Source organism: Apteryx rowi, unplaced genomic scaffold, assembly GCF_003343035.1.
Source record: "Apteryx rowi isolate R43461 unplaced genomic scaffold, aptRow1 scaffold_465, whole genome shotgun sequence".
NCBI lineage: Eukaryota > Metazoa > Chordata > Aves > Apterygiformes > Apterygidae > Apteryx > Apteryx rowi.
Window position 1 is genome coordinate 671,293 of NW_020450722.1, and position 22,796 is coordinate 694,088.

The window sequence follows — 22,796 nt, forward strand, 5'->3', positions numbered from 1 at the left end:
CCTGTATCATACTCACCATTTGCAGATTTCAAAGTGCTTTATAAATGTTACAGATGCTATAACAAATGTATCTAAAGGAAAATACACCAGAAGCAGGAAGAGAACACAAATTTGGATTCAGCAGCTCACATCCTAAACCAGGGTATGGCTTTCAAAGCAACCTGGATTGTTTCGCCTGTCTGGATCTCTCTCAAGGCCTTGGCTAGCATCGCCCTTCTGCTCTGATGGTTCTTCGGTGCGGTTCCACACCGCTGTTCACATAACATGAAATGTATATGAATTTGATATTTCCATTACATGGGGGTGGGGGGTACAATCATAAGGGCAGCCACAGCAACAGTGGGCATATAATCAGGAACTACCACCACGCAGCATCAGTCAGCTTTTGCACTGCTACAGTTACAGCTGTTAGTTTCACCAAAATTAGCTAGTTTTATGCAAACATGGATAGGAGGTGCATTTAGATATAAACATATTTGAATCGCATTACAGAAACGTCTGTTTGAAGCTATCAGATGAACAGACTGTAACTTAGCTAAACTCTTGTTCATTGGCCATAAACAAACTGTAGGGCAATAGATTCAAAGCTTCAGCACTTAACGGCCTAAAATGAGATGGCATAAATCTGGACCTCAGTGTCTAGTAATTACATACAACACAACCAAAGATACGGTAGAGGCTTCAGCCTCATCTGCTTTTGACAGACATCATCTTAATCTGCTGAAACCCTCAGTTACCAAACACAGCCTTGCAACAGAAGACATATTTTCTTCTTCTTCAGTAATGACAACTTTCTAAAACAGCCAACTCTCTCTGTCATAAGCCATCAGATACTACTTTCAACCTAAGAACACTCAGATCGCATGCAATATAACCAGAAACAGTAGATGTAACTAAGTCAAAACACTATGTTTCGTCCTTAGTACTTACATCAACACTGTGCTCTTCCCAGTCATTAACATTAAACAGTAAACACATCACTAGTGAAGACTAAAACTTCTGTGTATAACGCATCCTCATCTACTCCACGTATTCAAGAAACTACAAGGACTGGTGATAATGCCACAAATGCTTTCTTCCCGTGTCTCTTTCATTACCCACACAGTACAGTCCCTCCCAAAGCCCCCCCAAAAGTCAACAGTTCAGCACAGACCTATTACCACCTCCACCACTCTTCCTCCATGCTAAGGTCTGCTGTACCCTTTTCCTTCCATTTCCTACTACTGCCTGTTTCTCCTCTTTTCTCCTCTTTTCCTTCCTTGTGTGAAGAACAAAAAAATAAAAATAAAAATAAAAATAAAAATCAGTCGGGACCAAAGCAAACTTGAGACCCTTGTTCTAATTACACGCAAGTTATGACTGTTATCAGTGGACTGTCTACAGATTATTTAAATGCTGAAACTGATGGTTATACTAATCAGGAGCTAAAAGTATCCCCAATTTCCCCTTTTCCTCAAACCAGCAGGTTTTTGACCAGGTAACCTTAGAACTAAAATGCTGGAATTTATCAGATTGAGAATTAAATGAATGCAATGAATGCAATAATCATACACAACTCATACAGCCACATACAAATTCAAAAAAACAAGACATGAAAGGTCTGGTGGGAATCTCAAAAATACGATTACATTTAAGTCTTCATTGCAATTCAAATTCACTTCACTCCATAAGGATTTGCTGAATAAGTCTAATAAAAGCCACTGATTGATTCACAGTCTTATAACTGACAGTACTCTCTTCACCTGACATTTGAAAACAAAAAAGTTTTTACATTACTATTAAATCACACAGGTTTGAGATGTTAAATGATAAATTCACTTTAAAGCATAAAAACTTAATACTGTGAAAAAAATGTGTACTCCAAATATGCATTTACATGCAATAGCTGCGTTGCTTTATTTGTACAGATTTTACTAGCGTTCTCTGCACCTACAGAATGGTTGGCTACAGCATGGTAACTACAGAAGGACTTGAAGAAAACTTAAAAGTCTTCTCTAGATGAGTTACAACGCTGTCTTTAAATAGCATGGTAGACACAGGCAGCACGCTAGCTGCCAGCAAACAAGCTGGGGTACTCGAGCATTCTGCCAAACTTCTTGCTGTACAGACAGGGCATACAGCCTGGCACTGGTGTTTGGTACAGCGTAAACACCCCAGCACGCTGGCACAAGCTGGTAAGCTAATACAGTGCTATCTAGGAAAGCCAGATTCTTCTCATGACTATGAAAAGCGAGTCTTGTCTGTCCGACTCCTCACAAAAGCAGTGGAGGCACAATATATTCCTGTCAGGGAGCAAGGGAGCACCTGATACCACCCCTGCCCTTTCATACCATATCCAGAACTGGCTATAGTTTGGCCAAAACTGTTACCATAGCTATATAAACTATTCTTCTATCTCAAAAAAGTGTGTGCATGCCTGTTAGTAAATATTATGCATTTACTAAAATAAATACCTCATTTACACAAGTGTATTTGACTCCTTTTCAAAAGGAATCAAGATACTGTTTTTTAAGGAAAATACCACATGCAGCATAAGGCCTGTAACCTTGAGATCAAGAGACTGTTTAATTGTTACGAAGAGCATTCTGAATTCTGTGGGGCTTCCTTTCTATAAGCTACCATTGATTTAAGATGTATTATACAGAACAAATTTGTATAAATGGAAGTGGGAAAACAGTTACACATCTTCATAATTACTATTTCTAAAAAATCCAAGGTTTTGGTTGGAGATCCTTGGTAGTAAGTTTTAATATAACCTCCTAAATGTACCTTCTAGAGTTCAATATAAAGATACGCATCTTCCACAAGCAGCTGCTTCTCAATTTAATTTGCACAGTTTTTTCATGCTCCACTGGTGTATTAAATGCTGCTGCACTCTGTAGGAGTTTATCTATGATAAACCCAACAGCTGGCTGCTTGCTTCATACTGACCTTCTCAAAATGTTTTAGTACATGTCACCCAAGTATTACAGTATTACAGATTTAAACTGCCATTTCAGTGATTGGCACACAAGTGTCTCATTTCTTCAACCACCTATATGCGAACTCCAACCTGAATCTTTATTAAAAAACATACAGAAGTCAGTCAAGTTCACAGCTGAAGCAATTTCAGCTGCTTCTAATACCAGTTCTAAATATTTTCCTGCTCATTTGTTTAGCTGCACATGTTTTAAAACCTTGTAATTAAGACAAATTGGGTAATCAAAGAAGAATAATCTTCCTTGTTACTTTACCATCCATTTAGCTTGGAGCAACGATGACAGATGTTGATTAGAGAAGAAGAAAAACTCCATACTGAAACAAGGACAGAATTCATATTTTGGGATAATAGCTTTTGAGAAATAAAATTTCATAAATTCACACTTATGTTTGTGAAACTGAGAGGTTAAAGTGAAAAAGCTTCTGTTCAGAAATTAAGCACCTCATTATTCTAATGATTCACCTTTCACGTAGAAACAGAGAAATTATTCCAACTTGATTGTGAAGAGAAACTGAACAGGTCTGTAATTTCATTGTGAAAATGTGTAATTTCATTTCCAGCATTGATGCATACAAAGAATATCCTTTAAAAGGTGGCAAAGGGGTGTGGGGCAACAGTGACTTAAAGGATTCTCCTATTCAGTAGTCTCTCTGTGATAGCATTTCATGAAGAGAACTGAATTGGGCTGCAGTTCACGAAGTACACAGAAACATAATAAAGGACATCACCCGCCCCTAAGAGTTTACCATCATGACCCTACCCTTAGCTGGTAGTTAAATTGCTGCCCCATTCCCCTTGAGAATTCAAATCTGTAAATAAAGAAAGAGCACAGGATTTTTCACATGGTATCTAATAATTTTTCTAGTACACAAACTTTGTTCATCTGGGAGAATAAAACTTATACTCATGCATAACAGCCATATCACATTATATAGCAAGTACAAAAAATAATAAAGATAGTAAATAGACATGCTAATGTGTGCAGTCACCAATGCAGGCACGCAGTTCTGAACAGAGAACCAGTAGCACAAAGAAACACTTCCACATTAACCAAAAGCACACCACCGTTGTACAAGGAGAAATTTAAGCAATTTTTCAAGTGCTGACTGCAGTTTCTATAGTGTCATATGGGTAATTATATCTATAGTGTTTAAACTGTCTTAGAGAACACAGGAATATAAGGGCTGAAAAAAATTTTCCAGGTGATATTCTTATATTTCCTATTAGATAATTGACTTTAATCTTTAATAACATTCTTTCGATACAGCAGCCATACTAGTAAAAGAAAAAACAGAAGTGGAGAAGTACAATTTGTTTGACTGCATAGCAGTTTTATAAGGGAGACACAGACATTGCTGAAAGTAAGAAAGACTGGAAATTGAGGACCTGATCCCAGAAATTATTTAAAAACAAGCACAACTTCAAACATGCAGTTAAAATTACTCACTACAAATCCTGATTCACTTGTATAACCTTGTCTTTTATTATTTTCTTTTTTTTAATAAACAGGTTATTTTCTTGTACTTCCAATGTTTTCCTTTTATAAGATGCATTTAGAAGACACAGAGGGAGGAAAAGATTTCTTTTACATGCTGTATGTAAATATTTAAAATGTGTCTCAGCTACAAATTGAGGAGCTGAGCTCTATATGCATTCAATGGAGAAAGATGGGTGCCTCCAGAATTTCCAGCATCTGTATTTAATGGTCAAAACTACTAGTATGAACACTCTCATTATCTCCTTATTCCTAACACAAACTCAGGTTTTTTTCTGCTTTGAGGAAAAAGCTCTTAACTAAGGGAGAAACTTTCAGGCATATGCAATTTAATCCACAAAAACCTGTATCATTTTATGACATTATAATACTGTATTTACTTTCCTGAAGACAGACAAAGTATATCATACAAAGCTTTCCAAAACATCATCCTGAGTTCTGCTGCCCTATTAATGATGGCAAAATCAGTTCATTACAGTATTAGCAACAAAACAAGTCTGTATAAGATAGGAAAAAAAAAGATACAGTGAACACCAAGGAAAAAAGAGAAGATGGACATGATTTTGTACACATTACAACACAGTTATATACTTAAGTCATAAGATATGCAAGAACTTAATAACAAAGATGATACATTTTAACACATTAAACTTCTATGTAATTTTACTTCATAGCCAACAAATTGTGCTAGTATAAGTAGGGAACTGTCTGTAATCTAAATATGACACCTTCTGTTTACGACCAGGAAAAAAATTAAGAAAACCACTGCAGCTAGTGGATGAAGAAAAGCCAAGCACACAGTTACATTCTGCAATTTGCTAGTACCAAATGTTTTTTTCTACAATATATGGCTGAGAGCAAATGGTAATATGAATTTACATTAAAAAAAAAAAAGAAAGGTTTTATAACAACGAATTTGGAAATTTTTGAATTTTCAGGTAAAGTATTTGTACTAATACTGAATATTTAACTGGATTCTTTCCAACTTATCCATCATCATCAGTAAGAGATGTCTGAAATCTTTTGTATTACTACAACTCAAACAGATATAGTCAAACATGATTAAAGAATCTTCCTCTGAGCTCCTGTCCTCTGAGCAGCCTTACCAACTAAGTATATTACCTTTCCTTGTTAATTTAATCTATGAGAAGTTTATGACAGGTCCAGCATCTGAAAGCCTTAGATACTGCTACATATAWAAATTGCAGATGTGTAGCAATATATAGTCATGAAATGGTAAAATGTACAGAAACAGAACTGAATTTTGATGTTCTAAAAAAAAAAAAAAAAGGCAGCCCCTGCCCAAACCCATATCCAATAACACTAGCCATAAACCAGACATCACTGATAATTCTGCTCTCTTCTTCACTATAGAAGATTATTCACTATTAACGTCCATGCCTTAATCTATTTTTTTGAATCTGACAGGGATGGAAGACATCACACCAGAATGAATCTGCTGACTCTCAAATGAAATCTGAGATCCTAAAGATTCCACCTCTGGCTGGAAATAGTCAGAAGCGAAACCATATTCCCATGAATCATGAAGATACCTTTCATATTTCAGAATCATCATAAGATACTACTAAGTCTGCCTGAAGGCCTTTAGCACAACTTCAACTTAATTTTGCTGCTCTTTTCTATTACCTGACATCAGCGACACCCAATTCCTAGCTCTCATTTAGCTGTCCTCCCGCTTTCACCAGACTTAGAAGTGAACAGACTTGAGAAGAGTCTGGGCAAAGTTGTGATGATGTTACCTTGCAGCAAGCAGAATACTACAGAAGGAGTAAAATCTATTATTCCTTCCCTGAATGGGAACACACAGTTGATTTTCTCAATGGCTGCATAATTTTTCTAATTCAATATGACAGCAAATCTGGAATTTTTTTTTCCCCTATGCTGCAGAGGGGATTTCATCATTCTTTTTTGCATCGCTATTAATCAGAGAAGAGCACCTCAGTGTTTCACTACTCTTCAGAACTAACCATGAAAGAAGCACAATACTAGCAAGGAATAAAATGTAGCTTTCTGTCAGCTAATCAAACTGAACTAACAGAACACAAATTCTACAGTGKCTGATAGCAGATACTATCTTGTTAAAATCCAAGGATCTACAAAATCTTAAATTGTCTGGGCTCAGTCACTACCAGCGAATCACTGTGACCAGCCATATTAGCTGATACTATGTTCTGGCAAGGACATATTCAGCAATGAGGCTCAAGGGAATCAAACCCCGATCTTCTCACTGCAACCTCCAAGCTAGAACAAACCCAAAACAACTACATACATTTTCCTAGGTTTATGAAACCTAATCTCTGCTGTCAGTAGTTTAAATCACTGGCTAAGCGACAGAAGTCTTTCTTGCCATTATCCTTCCAGGTGTCTGAATACTGAGTAGGAGTTTACAGGATATTAGTTTCCTGTACACAGGAAACCTTTTTATTTAGATATGAACTCTATCCACGACAAACAAAAGAGAAAAGATGTCTCTTTTTCAAGACCCTATCACCTTAGCAGTATGTTGTCTTCTTAAAAAAGATACATACACAAGTAGTTCAGGGAAACAAACAGGTCTTCGAGCATATCCAAAAGGACATCTGCATACATATAACAACATGTGGTATCTTCATACTGAAGAGCAGGATTTATCATTCCCTGAAGTAGTGATCTTTGATCTTAGGTAGCTCTTTTGCTCATAGGTCCATAAATTTCCATGCTCAAATAGAAATTAAAACAACATCTTCCTAATATTATAATGGATATGAAGAATATAAAGAGCACCCAAAGGAAAAGAAAACCTCAGGTGCACAAGATAGCACAAAAACACCCAACTAAAAACTGAGGTAAGAGGGAGAGGCTATCAACAACAAAATTTAATTTATGACAATAAGAACAGGTTAGGAACAAAACAAAGTCTATTTATCTTTTAAACAGAAGATAAAATCAAATTCAAATTATCACTTCTTTAATCTTACCTGCCTGCATCCGTCTCCTTGAAGATGCCATCCTGGTTCGGACACAGTTCACAACTAGGTGTGACACCACATTTGCATGCATCACAGAACCAAGGTTCAGTGGAATTTTCTGAAGCTGAGCTCATAATAGAATCACTCTCTCCATCAACACCATAGCAGCCTATATATAGGAAAAATGAAAAAACAATGTAAGGAAACACAGTTGCCAAACTGCATATTATATATCCTATTTTTCAGCCAGTGCTAACTTTAAGACACAAATGCAAATATTTTTCAATGCAATCTTGCATCCACTGGCAAAAAACATCAGCATCTTAGTCCACAAGCACAGGCATTCACATCAAAGGATTTTTTCAAAGCACAGATTAAAAAAAAAAAAGTCTTCCTTGAAATATATAAAGACAGCCTAAAGTGCTATCTAGAACTAAAACTAAACTAAAACTATGCCTTATTGCTGTAAGAAAAATAATAGGGCTGCCACAACGAATCAGTCCTTAAACCTATGACAGAATCATAAATTGCCACATCATCAAACCAAAGGTAAGAATCTTGAACCTGTAACAAAAGCTTTCCTTAATCATGCTGCTAACTAAAGGTAAATGAAAACTAATTCATAAATACAATTAAAAGTCAAAAACAACTGTGGATTTAGCTTATAACACAATTACCTCTGCTTTCTTAATAGCTTCTTCATATCAAGAGCTGACTTATTGTAAAGATTAGTTTTTCAGGCTGTCAGTTATTGGTAAAGAGGAAAATATAGCTCAATCCCTCTATTTTCTAGGTCATAAAGTGCAAATTTAGAACAAATTAATAAAAGAAAACCCAAATTAAATAATTAACTGTAAATTAATGAAGGGGCATGAGAAATTCAAAAGCAGTATTTATACCAGTATTTTATATCCAAGTTCCAGCATGCATAAATAAACAATCATTATTTGTATTTTATCCTACAAATGAAAGCATGGTGCTCTTTCTCAAAAAGTGATTATCTTAAAAGATGAAAGGAAGGCAACGAAAAACTAAAAATAAGTAAGAGGGCTAGGTTACATTATACTAGTTACATTCCAATACAAGCTTTCAAAAATAGCAAGTTTTCAAGGGGGGGGGAGGGGGGAGGGGTGCGTTAAATACAATCCATCAGTGAAGGCAGAGTTAATCACAGAAGAGTTGGGGTTGGAAGGGACCTCTGGAGATCCTCTGGTTCAAGCACTCTGCTCAAGCAGGGTCACCCACAGCATAGCATCTAGGACCGTGTCCAGACAGCTTTTCAGTATCTCCAAGGATGGAGACTCCACAATCCTTCTGAGCAACCTGTTCCTGTGTTCAACCAACCTCACAGTGAAGAAGTGTTTTCTTCTGTTCAGAGGGAATTTCCTGTGTTTTAGTCTGTGCCCATTGCCTCTTTTCCTGTCACTGGGCACCACTGAGAAGTCTGGCCCTGTCCTCTTTGCAGATATTTATACACATTGACAATATCCCCCGAGCCTTCTCTTATCCTGGCTAAACAGTCCCAGCTCTCTCAGCCTTTCCTTGTAGGTGAGATGCTGCAGTCCCTCCATCATCTTTGTGACACTTCACTGGACTCACTCCAGTAATTTCATGTCTTCCTTGTACTGGGGAGCCCAGAGTTGGACACAGCACTCCAGATGTGGCCTCACCAGGGCTGAGTTTTATAGGGAAGGATCACCTCCCTCGCATCTGCTGGCAACATTCTTCCTAATGCAGCCCAAGATACTGTTGGCTGCCCATGACTTTCACATCTCTAACCAGTTCTTCCTGTACCCTGCTGTGTTGTCCAACCAGCAGATATCAGGATGGTTAAAGTCCCCCATGAGGACTAGGGCCTCTGAACATGAGGCTTTGTCCAGCTGTATGAAGAAAGCCTCATCTCTTTCTTCTTCCTGATCAGGCAGTCTATAGCAGATACCGACTGCAACATCACCCATGTTGGTCTGCCCACTAATCCTGAGCCATAAGCTCTCAGCTGGCTCATCACATGTCCCAGACAGAGCTCCATGCATTCTAAGTGCTCTCCCACATAAAGGGCAACTTGTCCCCCTCCCCTTACTGGCCTGTCCTTCCTAAAGGGCCTGTATGTATCCATCACAGCATTCCAGTCACGTGAGCTACCCCACCAGCCTCTACAATCCCAATGAGATAGATCCTAGCCCTGTAACTGCACACAGACTTCTGAATCCTCCTGTTTGTTCCCCATGCTGTGTGCATTAGTATAAAGGCACTTCAGATGCACCCTGGCATGCTGACTTCCTAGAAGGGGCATGAGAGCTTTCCCCTCAATATGGTCCTGTAAGCACTTCCTTATGTATAGGCTTGGGGCAATTCCCTGTTCTGTTGATTAAGAGGTCTCTCCCATTTACATCACCCCAGGCCCTTTAGCTACCAAACCCACCCACTACTTCCTTCCTTGACTGTTGGCTCTTCCAAACTATCAGTTGTGTAAGAATACATGATTTAAAACAGCCCACAAAGACTGAAACTCAAGCACAGATAGAACCAAAAGCATTTTTTCCAATTAAAAAATATATTTCAAGTTAAATGTAACAGCTTAAAAAAAAATTTAAAAATCCCAATAAAATATTGGCCCATAAAAAGTCACGTGGATATTTATTGTCCAATAAGATCCTATATACCATACTCCACTCTTCTCTCCTCCAGAGTGGCAGCTCTAGTGCTCATGTGGAGCTACTTATCGTCCCATGCAACAAGTCTGCCTTCAGTTGAATCAACGTTCTGATCCAAATTACAACATGGTTTCATAAATACTAGCACCAAGCAAAAAAAAAAAAAATCTATGTTTACCATGGGTCAGACTGTAGATAGGGGAGCATTTACAGGTTCCTCTTGGATTTTCCTATCTTTCTCCTTCTCCCCACCCTGAAAATGAACGTCTGTTATTTTTGTAAAAGTTGATCATGCTGGCAGTACCCAGTCCATCCATTCCATTTTCCCAGAGACAGTTAACTTTACAAGGACCTTGAGTTGCATTCAGCATGCAACTTAGCTAATAGAGAATACACAGATGAAGAAAACTATTTACATGCTTCAGTGGTTGTAGGACTGAGCTGAAAAGAGCTGCTATAATTTCAAAACTGGGAGTCCAACGTATAGTTTGCATTGTGTAGTTGTTGTTGGTAGTTTCTGGACACTGCTTTCCTTAAAAATAATAATATACTTCATCATCATTCTCATTTTTAGCTGAAGTTACAAATAAACTCAATCACTCGGCTTCTCATTTCTTCTTTGGTATATTCAATGTACTCTCTGTGATTTATGCCTCGGCATGCTTAAGCACCACAAATTTAAGAAAATACTATTTTTAAAGTGATTTAGAAGCCTGTTACTTAAATTTTACACAAGAACAAGAGTAGGATAATTACTACTGTAAAGGAAAAGGGAAAAATATTCAGGCTTATCACTATAAAACTGCATTTGTTATGCGTCACATTTACCTGTTGTTCAGCAGGAGGAAATATGATTTCAATGACAAGATTTAAACATTGCACAGGCTTTACTAAAAGATTAAATTCAGCTGTTTTCCAAATACAATGATCAAGTCAACATTTTTGCTTGCAGAGCAGTTAAATTATTGAATTGTGCAATTAAATAACAGCATAATTTGCTAGTTTGGTTCATTACCCAACGACTGGAATAAAATAGCAATAGTGCTCTAACTCCCCTTGTGACAGAAACAGAGCTCTGCATAATAGACTAAAACTAAATTCAGGAAATAAGCAGTAACACTGTGGGAATTGTTTAAAAAATAGTCTTCCATTACAGCATGAGGTTCATCAATAAGTATTAAAATAAAAAGCCAGAATATGTTTCTTTTTATAAGAAGAGTATTCTAGCAAAGGACAAATAAAGCTCACAAGGGCATTCACGATCAGCTTCATTATATATATAAAATATGATATAGCTCCTAAATTAAGCTATCTCCATTTTCTTCATACTGTGGTACTACTTTAAGTAGCATTTCAAAAAGTCATTGTTTAAGTTCTAAGAACATGATTTTGAATAAATGCCAGTAGAACTACTTTTAAGCAATTACATTAATGTACAAGCACACAGCCCATTAATCTCTTAAAACTGATGAATAATTAAGCTTTTTAAAATGCCTACAGACCATTCTTAACATACTAACATTTTCCTAAATGTAGTTATTACAAATTACCTAACACTGTTGGAGCAGTAATACTGTCATCAATCCATATGGCAAAATGAAATCAGTTTATTTCAAACGCTGATGCTTCTTGAACAATCAAATGGTATTAGATTTGTTTTTCTAACTTAACTGCCATCAGTCTGCTAAATTTAGAATGGTAACTTCCCAGTCTCACCTGTATTCTGAAATACTTGCCTAATTGTACTTATCATTTACCTATAAATGTTACCTACTTTCCAGAAAATTACAGATACATATCTGTAGTAATTATTTCCATCATCATCGTGTGGGTTGGTATCAAGCATTGTTTCTGTAACAGTACCATTCTAGGTCATTCTGTCATGCACTATAAAAACAAACTTGTCAGCATTTATAATATATAGAATATATATAACTTATATACATACACAATAAAAAAWATATAWATATATATTTATATATATATAGAGAGAAATATATTTTCCTAATGTATGCAGAAGTCTTAATGACAACTTTAAAAAATTTAACATCTGTAACAGACCCAAGGAAGTGTCTACTCTTTTCCCCGTCATTTAGCAAAAGCTGCACACCATACTGTTACAATCAGTAAATAGGTTGGTCACTAGCTGGAGAAAATACACTGGATTATCGTTAATCACTGCTGATAAACACACGAAAAGAATCTTGTTCACAACAGAGTGGAAGCAGAGAAAAACCAACTCACAAGAATCCAGCCATTGACTTGTACGTGCTGGCAAATAAAGCTACAAAGGCAAAGATATAAAACAAGACTATTCCACAGGGCTTATGATTCTGTACCTATAATCTCTTCTTTGCTATGAAGCCACGTAAGCAACAAAAAGGCTCCGTTCAGTAGTAGCTTTTTGTAAGTATATACATCAGATTATAATCTTTAGGCACAAGGAGAAAATGTCTGTGAGCGATGTTTCACAGAACATACCTTTTGAATTATTTTTGATGGAGTACTAGCATAAATCAGTTTGAATATATTCCAGAATAATTCTGAACCCTTCGTAACATGGCTGGGGAGTTTGTATTTTCCAGGAGAAGTTGGCACTAATGTATATAAAACAGTGAAGCACACAATATTTAAACTCAACTTTATACACAGGAGTTCTTAATAGGTAATTAGATAACACACCATAAATAATTTCTACTCAAGTCATGGGGCCCAATAGCATTAGTTCAAATTTGACTTGATAATACTTAACCAAATGAAAAGCCGAGTCCCAAAGCCACTGTAATTGAATTTTAGTGTATTAAAACCAAACCTACAGGACAAAAGGCATTTCATAAAAAACCTAAATGCTCTTTTGTCTAAATCTGTCTGAAAACTTACGATATAGAGACCAAGAGTASAGAGTTTTTAAAAACAGCTGCACTTCCATACTTTACCAAAGTAATATTCTCTTATCTATAGCAGACAATTCTCTCTTTAAATACTTAATTTTAGGATCCTTAAAGCTGAGTTGAGGAGAACACAGGTTCAACTTACTACTGTCTACCTTCTTTTCCAATGTTTTATTAACAAAGATTTAAAAAGCATTACTTTTATGACTCTTTAAAATGCACAGACATGCAGACATGAAGCTGCTGCTTGATAAAGTCATTCCATCCTGGTATTAAACAATTAACCTGATGAGCAAGACAAAGTTGTTCTGTCAGACTTTCCTGTATGAATTGTTGGGAATTGAGGGTTTTGGAACAGAAAGCAATGTAATAGCTCCCGACAAGTGCATCTCCCAAGCAACATCAGGAGGCAATCTTCCAGATTCTTTCTCAAAACACCCCGGTTGTTCAGATGAGCCGATTACCTAAGGATCAAGAGGACCATAACAGAGGAAAGGACAAGAGGTACACATCTCATAGCTGACGTTACATTTCAGTTATTAGTCACTGCACCTCATCAAGTCATCAGCGTGTCAGTCTTCAGCATCAAGTCATCAACTTACCGCTCTGATTTAAAATTATGTTGACGAAAAAACATCTTTTAAACACTTTGCTTAAAATGCATGCTGTCTTTCCTTAATGTTCACCAAGTTCTGAATTTTGGATCTTCAGAATATCCCTGAAAGCCTCTTTTCAATTACAGTGTTCATGAAATCCTTATGTTTGTGTATTCTTAGATAACTAAATCACAACTCCATGTCTGCCATATCCTTGAATGCCATATCCTCACCTCTTACATTAAATGATTAAATGATTAAACTGTATCAGTCTAATGTTAGAACATGAATTTAAACACATGAAAGTCAAGAAGTTAAACATTTACTCTTCCTCAGACTGCATCTACGTATTATGATTACAACTGTCTATTGAATGTATGCAATTTTACACAGAAAACTAACTTTCTATTCCCTGATTTTAAAGCCATTGTACTCTATCAACAGCTTATTTTTTTATGCAATCGTCATTAAAAATAGATTGCAAACACTTAAAAATGCTATCATTAAAGCAACTGTTCTGAAATTTATACCGCTGAGGGAAATGAGAAGAGAGATCTCATTCTTGCCTTAGCTGTGTCTGTTCCTCCCTCTCCCTGGAAAAAGTCAAACATAACATAACATCTGCATATGCTAATCATATCTACATATATTCTGAAATACAATCTTATTATAAAGATCATGAAAACATGAACAGTAAACTGCAGATTTGTAAAAAGAAACGCTGTGAGATGACAGCATTTAAAATAAGATATATTCAATCAATCTTTAATTAGGCCAAAAGTTTAGAATAAAGACATTAATCAATTCACGCATCATAAATTCAGAACGTTTTTGTTTAATATAATGGAGAGTAGTAAAATATATGAATTCACAAAATGAATTTGTACACTAGATAGCAGCAGACCAGAGTAAGCTGCAAAATTAAAATGCAAATACTAATGTTCTACTACACTGTAAAGCATCCGGAGACTACACTCCTGTTTTTAGCATGGGAGTTTTATTCCCTGCCATAAAGATCACAGCAAAGAAAGAAACAAATACAGGGGTTTGGAGAAGGAACAGCTGGAAAAATGTAGAACTTTTCTAATTTAATTCAAAGCAACTAAACCAATAGGAATAGCTGGCAAGCATACTACCTACAGTTATATCACACGCTATGATATGTGCCAGGCATTTTCTTCAGACAAATTGCAATCAATATGTCAGAAAAACTGACACCACAGTTAGGAGTGCCCTGCTATTACAAGATCTTACCGTAGAAATGTTTATCCAGAATGACAGATTAGTGCCTAAAGAAGATTTTTATAAAAATAAATGAGAATTATCTCCACACAGAAGTAAGCACTCTGAAAAATAACTGTACTGTTACAAATTTAATAAGAAAGAATTTTCCCCAGCACTATGAACATCTTTTTTCTTTTTTTAGAAAAAAGATAAAAATATAAAATCACAGAATCAAACTAAAGCTTCAAAGGACACAAACTCTTAAATAAAACTTAGATTTGCTTCAAGCAATTATTTAAACTCACACTGAAAAAAGTTTCACATTAAAATGATATCTGCTCTTACCTATCACAAAATATCAAAGTACTGAAGAAAATACAGTGAATGAATTGTTCATTTCTAACTAATTTTAATGTATTTATAAACTCATATATATGTTTGGTTATTTTAATCACTGAAATGTACAGATAAAACACCAAGTAAACTCTTAAATCCAGGGCACTTACCATAGATTTGAAGTTCAGCTTGTTGCAGAGGAAACTTACGTTTTTATCACAGTCAGCAATCACTTTTACCTACTCAGCTTATTTTATTTTCCTAACACTTCACCTAGTCAAACAGGACTTCACAAATGCTTTAGATATGCTGCTCATTATGTATCATTACTAACATAAATCATAGACACTAAACTTTTAATCATAAATGTGACAAATTAACCAATGAAATCCTTAGTTACTTAGCTTGTATGGTCTGTAGAACTTACCAAAACAAACTAGCAACTTAATCTCTATTAATCTATTTTTGTTGCAATAACAAAAAAAGGTGTATACACACTATGCTTTTTATACCAATGGGACTAAGAACAGTTTAAAAATAAGAATGATGACAATTACTTTTAGACAGATTTTGAACTAGTAAAATTCAAGTGACTTTTGAACTACAGAACTATCATCCTGCTACAGAAAAGCAACTATCATCTTAACTTTGAAGAGACAAAAGTTTAGTAAACTAAACAAAATGAAGAAGTGAACCTTTTTGGATTTTTTTTAAAAGCACTTCTCTGGAATAAACAACAAATTTGCCAGTTTTATCCTAAAAAAGCAAAAGAGAATCATTTTTCTAACACACTTTCATTCTGCACTTGAACATAAACCCACCATGCCTAACTGTGTAATCATTAAAGATATGTTAGAGAAGGATTTTTAGGGAGCTCTGAGATTTTAGGGGTTATAAACATTTACTGTATATAAAACTTGGGAGAGTATGAAATATTTATTTCCATAACAATCAGCAAAATACATTTTCACTCAATCTTCCTTTTCTCATGAGCTAACACTAGACTGTGCTAGAGAAATCTACCGAGTTTCCATAAAACTAGTTTTTAGTAACTTCCTGCATCTAACATCGAATACATCCTGCACATTACACTCCCCAATAAATTCTTCTCGGACACTGAGGAAGGAATTCAGCTAGCATACCAAGATAGTTAAATTTAGGTGTCTAACTCCTCTTTACAATAAAAAAGACCTAACCACTGCCAATGGCACCTAGTGAGTGATTCATCTCACCATAAATTAGGCACCTGGTCAGCTGAATAGCTCCCTAAGCTCCACTGACTGTTTTGATTAGCTCTCGAAAGGACTGCACTAGGAGTTCAGACTTCAAGTGTAGATGTTGACACTTAACATTAAGCATCTGAACCTGAAGTTGAATTCCACCCTCAGTTCCAGAGGACTATATTCAACCCTCAGTTTTCTAACTGGTGTTAAGTAAAGAACTGCATTACAGCTCAAAGCATGAAAGATACTGTTTTGAAACCATTTTCAACCTAGTATCAGAAAACAGAAGTGCAGTAGGGGATTAAGAAAAGCAGATTCCATTTCCTACCTGAAAAAACAAATGTCTATTCTGCTGAACAACTCCATAAAATTTTTTGACAGGGCAAGAATTAAATAAATGCCTTTAATGCTTTTTAGGGATGAAAGTCTGCCTTCTTTTAATTTCAATGATTTAAATAGTCTATCTCATTTTCCTGGGAAACCTTATAAACAAAGTGAAGAACTAAGGTGGTACAGGATAGCAAAAGGCTAAACAAAGGAAACCTAATTAGTCAAGAATATACCGGTTTGTTTTGTTTTTTTTGTAAGTCTAAGTACAAGAACATATACATCCCTGTGTGTTAGGATCTATTTTCCATCCTCAAGAGAAAGAAACAAACAAAGCAGCCTCCCCTCTCCTGTAAGGCTGTTAAAATTCCGTATGCTCRTCTCAGAATTATTCAGGAAGTATTCCTTCAAAAAGTGTGAAAACTTCACTGCAAAACGAGGATCATACTTTTTCTCCTCTTTTCAGATTTTTTTTTAACTTGATTGATGAGCCAGCATATACAAAACACAAAATTGTATTCACAGAAAAACAAGAATTTTGAGCTTTGTAATTTTATGTTGAAATCCACAAAGCAAACAAGCACATTATGCTAGTTACTTAAAGCTCTGCTTACCTTTACAATCATTCCTCCGGTTTCCTTCTCCCCCTTTGCATAATAAAAAGACCTCCTACATTTATAATATTACACAGGGTAGATTTCCAGTAGTTAGCAAACTAACAATTTGAGTATTTTGGTTACAATTTCCCCCTTTCAAATTGTCAATGAAAACTATGAGAAAGTTCAAGACTAGCTGTTTTTACATATAACTAACAGCCACAGCTAATTCGTTTTTCTCCTCCATATCCTGTCTCCTGACTTTTTGCAGTAGCAAAAATACACATTCAAAAAAAAATTTTTTTTTTAATAAAGACTTCCTCTTGTCAGAATCTTAAACCCTAGCTATGCAATCAAATTTGCGTTTTGAAACAGGTAAGATAAAAATATATTTAATATGATATCCCAAAACCCTGACAATACAATCTGTAGTTCTAGTATTTGCAGCCTGGGACTCATTCTATAAATATCTGTAGACCTGTCCACACTTGCTTATATTTGCTTTGCTTACAGCAGAAGATGGATGTTTCACTGCTAGAAGGATCCATGCAGTATTAAAAAAAAAAAAAAGGCCAGAGTTTAAAGGCTTCATTCATTTGTTCAAGAAAGCAAAATACAATTTTAACACAGTCAAAGCATATGTTTTCCTTTCACAGTGAATATATGGATTGTATTACCTTCATGCACTGTTATTCCACAGTTGTCACACTGGATTATTTCATCAGCATCTTCACTGTTATCTCCAAGACAAACACAACAAATCAGAATATGGTCCATTTTCTGGGAACTCCAATTTTGAGACTTCTCAAGGATCAATGAGTCCTAACATTGAAAAATAAAGACACGTGAATTATGCTAGGAGCCTCAATTTTATTTAAAACAAACAAAAAAGATTAGATATTTGCTCAATTTTGAAGGAAAAAACAAAGATGGAGAATTATTTTCACACACACACACACAAAAAAGCTTCATATACATATATTTTGGTTTTTTTACTGTGAAAACATCCAAGCACTTTACCTACAAGCATAAAAGCAGGGAGAAAAGACAGATACAATCTGATCTCCATACAGCTATAGATCTGTTAAGTTCCAAAAGCCAGCAAAGGGCCTTACTTCCTTGGACAACATCATACATTTGACTTAAATCATCAATGTGTACAATGTGTATAAAAAGGAACCCCCTCCCCCAGGAAATCATTTAAAAAAGCTTCTCTTTCAAAACATTTTTTTCCCATTCCACCCCCCGCATTTATGACTTAGAATACAGCACCAATACTGTGCCTGCATACCCTAAGCAGATAAAAATTATCATGAATGCTAACAGAAGTAGGTATTTGTTCCTGAAGATCTTAAATTCTAAGTCTGAAAGCTCTCCAGTCTCTACAGATGATCACTTATAATATCCTCTTAGTCCCATACAGAAAGTCACCACACAAACTTCCAATTAATTGTTAATGAAGCCTTTTCGTACTGTAGGTTTATCGGGCCAAAGTTTTTGCTTGTTTTGTTTTACATTTTCTTTGTTCGATTTTAAATCAAGATAAAGACAAAAAATATCTCTCCCATCTAAAGTTGATGTCACCTACTTTACATCACAGTAGAAAAGGTGACTTATTACCGTAACATTTTTGCCCTAAAAAAGCTCAGAGATGTGCTTCTAGCAGTTAGGAAAGGCTTCTGAATCTCCCATCTAAATAAATTAAGAAAATATGAACTGTAAAAAAAAGGAGCTAGAAATGAAAGCTTATACAACCATTTATAAGGTCATGCTTGCTTCACTGATTGTGAAAAGGACAAGATTCAGGGTTAATGAGCATTTCTTCAACATCCTCCTCTTAGGACAAGGCTGCAAAGTACTTTGTGGTAAGCAAGCAACTTGCACACTTCTCCAGAAATACTGCAGCCTGTTATTACTCAAAATATACACCCTTAGCTTACCACTCATGACAGACAGAAAAACATTAGTAGACATTCTCTAACATTGGCAGATTAGCTGCACAATGCCACGGGCTTGTCAGACATCTCACAATTCAAACAACTCTACAGAAAAGGAAAGTTTAGAACAAATTTGCTATCTCTACTGATAATACAAACCCAAGGTCTTATAACTAGAAGAAAAGGTATAAAACCTGTTACTTTAAATGAACAAAACTGCACTGTAAAATGAACACTAAATGACATTAGCTGTTTATGTGTCGAGAATATAAGCAAACTTCAGTAAAAGAGAAGAATCAAGCACTGATGGAAGGGCACCACATTTTGATCTAACATTAAGATCCATGACCATTACAGTTTACCTAATGCAAAGACAGCCAACTTAAGACCTATAGGTCAGACACGGAGCAGCAGAATAACTTAATTTTCTACACAAGACCTGGAGTGATCTGGATTGTATATGCTGCTCCCCCCACTCACTCCATGTAAGCACCTGGGAAGCCCTACCCCAAAAGTTGACCCTGCTGGTCTGACACACAGGAACGTTTACATAGAGACAAGAGCGGCTGCCAACACCTGAACTCCTCTGGTRCTCGATCTGAGTAAGAGGATGGATTTCCACCTGAATCACTATGTAATGCCCATTTCTGTGGTGTTAATGAAGAAAGCGAGTATTGCAACCTGTATGCCTACATACTTATAACTTGAATGGAAAAATCAAAAATAAAAAAAAATAAAAAATGCTAGCAATTCTAAAAACTGAAAAGCACCATTTATCTACTAATGGTGCTTGACACTAAAAAATAAAGTGTAAGTTTGTCTGTTCGTGCTTAATGTTAGAAAAGTGCACAGCACATTACAATACAGTTAAAATATAGTAAATGCAGACCTTAAAATATTTTTGTAAAATGAAGGATGCCAAAACAAAAACAGACCAAAAAAAGAAAGAAGTGAAGAAATAAAGGATTGGAAGAATACATGCTAAGGACACAACTACATTTGCAGAGTTAATTACCTGAATATTCTTTTATGCAGTAATTACACATTAACTGGGCTGCTGAAACAGGCTTAATTTTACAAGTCAGTGGAAATTAGGTATATACTCAAGAATATATCCGTAAGAATCAAGGCTGGCACCTCCATTCCTGAGATGGGAAACAACTCAGGAAAAAACCTGCCTGAGACCAACGATCTGAAGTTCAGATCATCAATATCCAAGGAGAGCTTTCAGCTCCTAAGCCAGAAAGGTACCAGGAAAGACACGAGCATTTCAGAGCCAGATAACAAGAGAGAGGCAGAAGCCAGACCAGGAGGAGGAAGTAAGATTTTCTCCCTTCCAAAGCGGCCCTGAAGGTGAAAGCCATTCTACAAGCTACTGCCACTTCAGCTGCGCGACAACACAGCAACATTTAGCTTCTGTCGACTGCAAACGACAAATGAAGTTAAAGCATTTACTTGGTCCCCACCAAAGTGGTACTTAAAATACATAATAATCCACAATTGCAAACATCAACAGCCATACTAATTTAAGAACAGTAGATGCCTACATGAAAGTAAAAAACACCCAGAATTATGCATTTTTTTCTCAATCACAATCATTAGTAATTAAAGCCGCACTGCATATATTTGCAATCATTATATATATATATTTATAAAATATGCAATGAAGTATACACAGACCTTTGATTCTTCCAAATACTCTGTTCAGTTCCCTGCTACTTTACACATCAAAATAAAGATGAAATGGAAACAGGAGAACTTTAAATAGTATCATTCCAGTAACATTTATTGAAACCTAAATCTTCTGTTAACGTTGCAATTATTTCCTGAAAATTCAGGATAGATTTTACAGCAATTATTTTTACCTTGTTCAAAATTTTGCAACTATGATACATGAAGTCAACCATCCTGACAAGCTAGTATCTTAATTTTTCCACAGGAAAAACCTTTAAGGCAACAGTAATTGTTCATGAAAAAAAATTTACATTATTAGGCACTTAACATATCATTTTCACATTCTGCAATTAGAAGTTATTTAATGTAATAATAATAGCCCACAAATGCTTCTTAGTACTGTAAGAAGTTACTGTGTTTGTGTGCATTATAAGCAAAAACAACACAAATTATCATGACTATCCTAGTTGATCCTAATCCAGAATGCAATACCTTTTTATTTAGAATCCTTCCACCAGTGAACTTAGTGTCAGTCTTTGAGTTAGTTGCAAACAAGGCCTAGGATAAAGAATAACCTATCATTTCAGCAATTTTATGAACATGTCACAGACACCCCTAACTCTTGTATCRTTACGGATAAGCAACATTTAGGCTAAAACACACCTAAACCTCTCACTGACGCATGTTAATTTGCATAGTGGACCTCCTATTTGCATTAGAACTAATCCAAACCCCACTAAAGCCAAGCAAAGTCTCTCTATTGACTTTAGTGGCATTAGTTTGGCCAAATGGTCCAAGCAAGTTTATTTAACATGCAGTGCCTATTTAGCACAATTTGCTGCTTTGTTTATTCCTCAAAATCCTGTAAACAGAATTCCAGTCAATCAGTTTAGCTTTTCAAATTAACAGAATAGCACTGGAGAGTAGTTTCCATTTCTCAACAGACATATTATAGAAAGTTGGTTGCACTACCTCATTACTCTTGCTTTGTGAAAGAGCCAGGCTATCATTTGTCAGTTCTTCATCATCTGCATTATTCCTGTTAAGAACTTTACTCCTCTTCTTCTTGGATCCTCCATCACTGGCTGTGCTGCTATTATCTTCTTCATTACCTTCCTCATCATTGTCATCCTCATCACTTCCACTCCCATCATCTTCATCATCCTCATTATCTCCATCACTTCCCTCTTTTCGTAGTGCATTTTTTCCTTTTTTTTTCTCAGCAGTAGGTCGCCAGTCATTATCATCTTCACTGTCATAGTCATCCATATCATTTAATTCTTCCATTGATACAAAATCCAGCAAAGGTCGGTTCCTGCGCAAATTCCATTTTTTTGGTTCATTTGTTTGCTCATCAGCCACAGCATCAGGTTCAGCTGCTTTTTCTTTCTTCTTTCTTGGCTTTTCTTCTTCTTCTTCTTCCTGATCTTTCTTTTCAGTTTTAATTACCTCCTTGTCTGATGTTGGCAACTCTTCTTCAGTAGAACTTTTTGGCTGTTGCTCTTCTACTTTTTCTTCTGCTGGTTCCTCCTCCAAGATATTTTCTTCTGATTCAGTACAGGAACCTTCACCACTGTCCTTTGAAGCATCTTCACTCCCGTGACCACTTCCTTCAGAATCTGTTGAGCATATGAAAATTTAAAAAAAGTTCCAACACAAATGTACCCCCAAAAAATAAACTCTGTTGAAGAAAGTTGCTAAACAAAAGAATGATGCATGTTCCTCCCTCATAAGGCACTTCACCTATTTTTTCAGTTGATGTCCAAATACTGCCATTTTGAGTGGTATGTTGAGAATCTGTTAAACATGAGCGCATTTTAAGATGGCAAAAAAAAAATGGCAGAATTTATTAAATGAATGTTAAATGTTCCTTTGAACTGCAGCTCATATTAAC

General features: G+C 35.8%; 1 protein-coding gene across 13 annotated transcripts in view; it reads right to left on the reverse strand.

Moving 5' to 3' along the window:
• Positions 1–22,796, reverse strand: part of PHF14 (PHD finger protein 14) — a 172,125-nt gene that overhangs the window by 138,630 nt on the left and 10,699 nt on the right. For 10 of the 13 annotated variants that reach the window (XM_026077876.1, XM_026077871.1, XM_026077877.1 and 7 more), the window contains exons 3-6: positions 21,875–22,521; positions 21,395–21,460; positions 17,969–18,113; positions 7,454–7,613 (exon numbers count right to left, since the gene is read on the reverse strand). In XM_026077876.1, coding sequence (XP_025933661.1) covers positions 7,454–7,613; positions 17,969–18,113; positions 21,395–21,460; positions 21,875–22,521 — 1,018 coding nt within the window. The remainder of the gene's footprint in view (positions 1–7,453; positions 7,614–17,968; positions 18,114–21,394; positions 21,461–21,874; positions 22,522–22,796) is intronic. The other 3 variants (XM_026077875.1, XM_026077873.1, XM_026077879.1) reach the window with 1 other exon arrangement.